The sequence below is a fragment of the Urocampus carinirostris genome, chromosome 2 (genome assembly GCF_059441175.1).
Source record: "Urocampus carinirostris isolate Australia breed hairy pipefish chromosome 2, RoL_Ucar_1.0, whole genome shotgun sequence".
NCBI classification, from domain to species: Eukaryota; Metazoa; Chordata; class Actinopteri; order Syngnathiformes; family Syngnathidae; genus Urocampus; species Urocampus carinirostris.
Window position 1 is genome coordinate 51291471 of NC_142350.1, and position 6529 is coordinate 51297999.

Sequence of the window (6529 nt, forward strand, 5' to 3'; positions counted from 1 at the left end):
GGCGGATGAACAGGTTTTTCATGGTCAGAATTATAGATGATACACAGGTGTTCAAATACGTATTTGCAGCTGTATCACACCAAAAAATTGTTAACAAATAGCGCATTGTGATTTCTGGATTTTTCTTTTTAGTTTATCTCTCTCACAGTGGACATGCACCTATGATGAAACTTTTAGACCCATCTTGATTTCTAAGTGGGAGGATTAGCAAAAAGCAGGGTGTTCAAATACTACTTTTCTTCACTGAATATATATCATTGATTGTTGATTGATTTCTTCTTATTTAAAATTAGAGTCAGCAATCGACAACGGAGCTGTGACCATGGAAGAAAGACTGTGTGAAATATGCATGAGGAAATCCACACCTGTTTCCAGGTAACCCAGGCAGGCATCCTCAAGCGTGACCCTCAGTCACTAGCCGGTTACACTTGTTCTTGATGCTTGGTTCCAGGCCTCCTTTCGGACGCCACTTGATGAAGGGCCAAAAGGGAGGAATAAGAGGTTGAGGCCGAGTGAAGTCAAGAAAAGGAATTCGATTGGGCAAGGATGAATCCTTTGTGGAGGATTTATAAGAGCAAAGTCTTGAAAGCGCTCAACCCGGAGTATGTGGACGACTCTGCAGATGAGGTACTGGGCTCCGAAGGAAAAAAAAAAATTGGAGTAAAATGAGAATAAACTGGCGCAACATTTTTAACTCGTGCTAGATCATTTTTTACCGTTTTGTGCCTTTTTTCTTGATATATTTAAACATTTTGTAGTCATTCTTCTAGGCCGCAAACATATTAAGAGACAAAAATTGAGAAAGAAACATGAAAAAAATACATACATACCAGTATATATCTTCCTTTCTTGATGGATAATTTGCTATTTTTCATTTTTTTTTCTTGATATTTTTATGAAAAAAAATCATTTTTTTTACTTTACCCTTTTTTAATGGTTCCATTTGAAAACTTGAAGGAAAATATAGTAAAATTATAAGTATAATTGTAAAATAATTTTCACTTCCTTTGCTGGGCCGCAATAATATTAAAAAAGGGAAAAGAAACACACACACACACACACATATATATTTATTAAATATATATATATATATATATATATATATATATATATTTATATTTATATTTATATTGTATGTATTGGATTGTATTACAGTATGCATAATATTTTATTGAATGAATTTCGACATATATTTAATAAATGTATTTTTATTTTTTACTTTTTTCTTTTCATAAATGTTTCCAATTTAAAACTTGAGGTAAATAAAGTAAAATGATACAAATTATTCTAAAATGTTTTTCACTTCATTTACTGGTCTGCGATTTATTGAAAAATAAAAGCTAAATTTATAGTATCAAGGCTCTAATTCTTTATGGATATTTTTAGGTCATATATATATATATATATATATATATATATATATATATATATATATATACACACAAAAATAAAATTGATGAAAGAAACACACAACCCAACACAACTTATAATTTCTATTGTAATACATTCAAGTAAATCGTCAATTCATTCATTCATTCAAGATCATGGGCGCGAGCCCGAACCCGACCTGAAAATGGGGTTGGGCCTAAAATGTCAATCATTACATTCGGGTTCGGGTCATGCTTCTCTCTCACTGCTTTTTTAAGAAATTATTCAGCCATTATTTGTTCTTTGTTATTTTTCTTTGTGGAGGATACGTCCAGCGCAGCATGCACCTTCATTGCCGTGTGCGCTCGACGGCATCACCGGAAACAAAGGAGTGGAGTTGGCCAAAATCACCCTTTCTTCCTCCTTCTCCCAGTCCTCTCACCTAAAATATGAAAATTCGGTTTTGCTTCGGGCTCGGTCCCTTAAATCAAGTTAATTTTTCGGGCTCGGGCGGGTTTGGGCTTTTATCTGAATCGAATTTGACTCGCAAGAATCAGGGACATAAAAATGAAACTCACCAAAAAACATTTTAACTTTCACAGATGAGCGAGACGGAGGACGACATGATGACTCCGGTCCCGCAAGACGAAAGCCAGAACGCCGTTTCCCAATTGGCTCGCAAAGTACTCCTGATCCCGTTTCCTATTGGCCGAGATCTGTTGTGACCTTTGACCCGTGTGTGTGCAGATGCAAGGGGCGAGTTCGAGGGGCTGGAATCGATTTGCGTCTCTTTTTAATAAAGAGGACGAGCACCAACTTCTGCAAGAAACGTCTGGTCCTCCCGTTGCTGACCAGTGAGTCCTCTTAATTTCCTGTTGTTTGTTTTTGGCTTTTTTATTTTGGCACAAAACGAAAAATCAGCATCACTCATTAATTAACAAAAGGAAACAATCAACTATTTGCACACTAACAGCTGTGCAATCCAACAATATAATACCTAAAGGGACCGTGTGTACAAAAAATGTTTCATTCAGTAAAAAACAAACATTGATTTGAAAATTAGGCAAACTATCATACCAATGTTAATTTTTATGAACATTTCATTCATAGGTCGAGAAACTTGATTTTCTTTCTACCTTGTTTTTCTGGGATCGTGCTGCTACGCTGTGCTCTGTGGCACTGGTTTTCATTCGAATTGGACAACAGTGCCATCTATGGTCAAATATTACACACTGGTGCTTTTACCAAGGGGAGTAGGCTGAAGTGCCCACCCCCGGTTCCATTATTTTCCGTGCAGGAAAGAAATGAATGACGTTTAATAATGTTGCTAGTGACTCCTATAACGTGTAATACCCTAAAAGACATAATTAATCTTCTTTAGTGTACTTATCTAAGATACGTAAAGCATATGATTTTTTTTGATTGATGTAAATAAGGGATATTTTTATGGTCATCATCTTAATCGCTCCCTAAAGGTGTTGCGTACATGCAAGCGTGTTTATCCATTGCAAACAAAAATGGACGGAAATTTCGAAAATAAAACAGAGAATTTCATTAAAATATGTAATTTAAACAGTAATCATACTCCACCTCAAAAAATAACTTTTATTACTAATAAATAAATATTAAACAGTTTTTGAAATATATTTTATTCAATAAATATTAAACAATTATATAAATTAAAACATAGATATACAATCCCAAATATGTAAATATAATCTTGAAAAACAGCGGGAAGAACATTTTTGAAACACACACACACCCACACACATATATATATATATATATATATATATATATATATATATATATATATATATATATATATGTATATATGTATGTGTGTGTAGAGAGAGAGGGAGAGAATATGTGCATTTCTGAACTGTATAATTTGTAATATTTGACACAAAAACCCATATATATATATATATATATATATATATATATATATATATATATATATATATATATATATATATATATATATATATATATTTACAGTACAGAAAATAAGAACACCTAGCTATTTTGCTATTCCTCCCACTTAGAAAGAGAGATAAACTAAAAAGGATTTCATCGTAGGTGCATGTCCACTGTGAGATAGATAAACTAAAAAGAAAAATCCAGAAATAACAATGCATGCTTTTTTTAACAATTTATTTGTGTGATAGAGCAGCCAATTAGTATTTGAACACCTGAGAAAATGAACATTAATATTTGGTTCCGTAGCCTTTGTTTGCTATTACAGAGGTCAAACGTTTCTTGTAGTTTTTAACCAGATTTGCACACACTGCAGGAATGATCTAGGCCCACTACTCCGCACAGATCTTCTCTCGATCAGTCAGGTTTCTGGGCTTTCACACATTTACATATTTACACAGTTAACAAATTTTGCATTAAAAAGGTAAATCATTTTTTTCTGAATGTTTTTCCTAGAAAAAAAATGTTTTTAATTTAAACAAACTTGGAGACTTTTTAATTTGTAACTTCCTCCTGTTTTAATTAAATCTTACATTTTACAAACAATACACTTGATACATATCCAAACATACACACACCTAGATACATATATATAGGTTATCATAAAAAATACAAATTGTGATAAAGTCCATTATTTTCTGTCATGTACGTATAAACATTAGACTTTCCTATATTTTAGATTCGTTACACACAACTAAAGTAGTTCAAGCATTTTATTGTTCTCGTCGTGGCCGTCATAGACTTTCTGGACGAGTTTACAGGATGGGGGCGTCGTTGCTGTCATGCACTTTCCGGACAAATTTTCAACATGTTACCTAGTGTTTACTATGTTTGTGTACTGTAATAATAAATCTATTTCACCCTGGTCATCCTGGAAGATGGATTACCACTTGTGAGGCCCCTTCTCAAGGTTTCTTTTTTCCTCAAGCTGAGGTTTTGAGTTGTTCCTTGCCCGCAAGTTGGTTTAAGATCAGGTAATTGTGTCATTGTAATCCTGTGCAGTCCTTTGAGACATTTTTGTGATCAAGGGCTGTATAAATAAATGTGACTTGACTTGACTTGACTTTTGAAATTGATGATTTTGGCAAAAATAGTTGGGAAAAAACAAATTCTCTAATAATTAGCATATTTTATTCAACCAATAAAGAAAGTAAACCTTCAATTCAATACTTGGTCGGGAATCATTTTGCAGAAATGACTTCTTCAATGCAACGTGGCATGGAGGCACTGCTGAGGTGTTATGGAGGCCCAGGATGCTTCTATAGCGGCCTTAAGCTCATTCAAAGTGTTAGGTCTGGTGTCTCTCAACCTCCTCTTTACATTATCCCATAGATTCTCGATGGGGTTCAGGTCAGGATAGTTGGCAGGCCAATTGAGCACAGTAACACCGTGGTAAGTAAACCATTCACCAGTGGTTTTGGCACTGTGAGGAGGTGCCAGGTTGTGCTGCAAAATACAATCTTCATCTCCTAAAGCATTTCATCAGATGAAAGCATGATGTGCTCAAAATCTCCTGATGGCAAGCTGCAATAACCCTGCCCTTGAGAAAACCCAGTACAGCACAGACCATTACTGACTGTGGGTACCAGACACCGGACTTCAGGCATTTTGGCATTTCCTTCTCCCCAGTCTTCCTCCAGACTCTGGCACCTTGATTTCCGAAGGACATTAAAAATTTGCTTTCATCCGAAAAAAGTACTTTGCTCCACTGAGCAACAGTCCAGTGTTGCTTCTCGGTTCCCTAAGTCACCCCTTTCTGCTGCTGTTTGTGGTTCAAAAGGGAATGCGGCACCTGTAACCCATTTCCTGCACACGACTGTGCACTGGGGCTCTGGACGCTTCAACTCCAGACTCCGTCCACTGCTTCCTCAAGGTCTCGAATCGGCTGTTGACCACAATTTTCCCCAGGGTCGTCACCTTTTCTGGTTGTGCAGCTGGGAACGGACTATTCGCTTAAATATTTCTTTTTGTGTCCTACCCTCTTGCTTGAGGGTGTCAATGGTGGCCTCCTGGACACCAGTCAAGTCAGCGGTCTCACCCATGATTGCGGTTTTGAGTAATAAACCAGGCTGGGTGTTTTTAACAGCCTCAGGAATCATTTTCTGGTTAAGCCAAGTCAAGTCAAGCCATATTTATTTATATAGCTCTTAATCACTAGGAGTCTCCAAGGGCTGCACAGACGACAGGTTATTGCAAACTGCAGACTATTGTTACACCATCCAGAGTTAACTCATTGACTCAGATGATTGGGTCCGTCACTCGTTTAGAGCACCTTTTCATGATATGCAAATTTTTGGACATACGAATTTTGGATTTTCATGAGCTGTCCAAATGATTATTGGTAAAACAATAAAATGCCTGAAATATTTCAATTGGTGTGCAATCAGACTAAAATATATAAAGGTTTCTTTTTTATCATTACCCTTTGGAAACTAATGAACTTTATCACAATATGCAAATTTCCACAAGTACTTCCTCAGTGATACAGCCGTAGATCGCCATCTACATAATGTTATAGGTTCAGGTGTTAATGCATTATATTATTCCAATATGTCAGCCCGCTTGCAGTCAAACCGGAGGATGGTACCAGGCGCCCCCGCCGCACTGGATTCTGGGATAGCTTTGCTGCCAATTGGGCCGCCAGGAAGCAGGCAGAGGCCGCTGCCGCTGCCGCTGCCCACCAATCGGAAATTGAGGAAGGACCTGTCGAGGATGGCGAGGAGGCGGGGCCTTCCCAGGAAGTTGATGCCCCTGCGGATGAGGAAGCGGAACCACAGGAGAGTGACGGTAACGAGGGTTTCTCCAATTACATCACATTAGGGGGCGGGGCTTCTGCGAGCGACACCTCCTTCAAATGGAACTTTGTCACCAGCAAACTGGCCGAGATGAGGAGGGCCAGTCCGGCACAAAGCAACTGACAGAATCGGGACGAAATTCACACCCGTGCTGGGAATATTTCAGGGAATTGTTCCTTTGTTTTTCTTTTCCTCTTTAAAGGAAAATGGCACTGTATTAGACTCTTGTCATAGATGGATAGATGGATAGATGGATAGATAAATGGATAGTGACCTCTCTTTTAATCTTTTACTATGTATCTATCTATTTTCCTTTTAAAATGTTATCTATTTTAAGGTGCTGGACAGAATGTGGAAAGTTCTTCTCGCTGATGCCATCTTCTGGC

The 6529-nt window shown here is 37.2% G+C and overlaps 1 protein-coding gene across 1 annotated transcript; it reads left to right on the top strand.

The window, feature by feature from the left end:
* The first annotated feature begins 546 nt into the window (after positions 1-546).
* On the top strand, positions 547-6281 carry LOC148372343 (uncharacterized protein C1orf232). The gene is made up of 4 exons (XM_088328032.1): positions 547-627; positions 1971-2051; positions 2116-2222; positions 5906-6281. Exons 1-4 carry the CDS (start codon positions 547-549, stop codon positions 6264-6266), a joined length of 630 nt encoding a protein of 209 aa, XP_088184158.1. The 3' UTR covers positions 6267-6281.
* Positions 6282-6529: the final 248 nt, after the last annotated feature.

What these genes read in the sequence shown, in the direction of transcription:
- LOC148372343 (XM_088328032.1), top strand. Translation starts at nt 547, where the DNA reads ATGAATCCTTTGTGGAGGATTTATAAGAGCAAAGTCTTGAAAGCGCTC. An exon ending in TGGACGACTCTGCAGATGAG is followed by an intron (nt 628 to 1,970) that starts GTACTGGGCTCC and finishes TAACTTTCACAG; the next exon opens with ATGAGCGAGACGGAGGACGA. An exon ending in GGTCCTCCCGTTGCTGACCA is followed by an intron (nt 2,223 to 5,905) that starts GTGAGTCCTCTT and finishes CCAATATGTCAG; the next exon opens with CCCGCTTGCAGTCAAACCGG.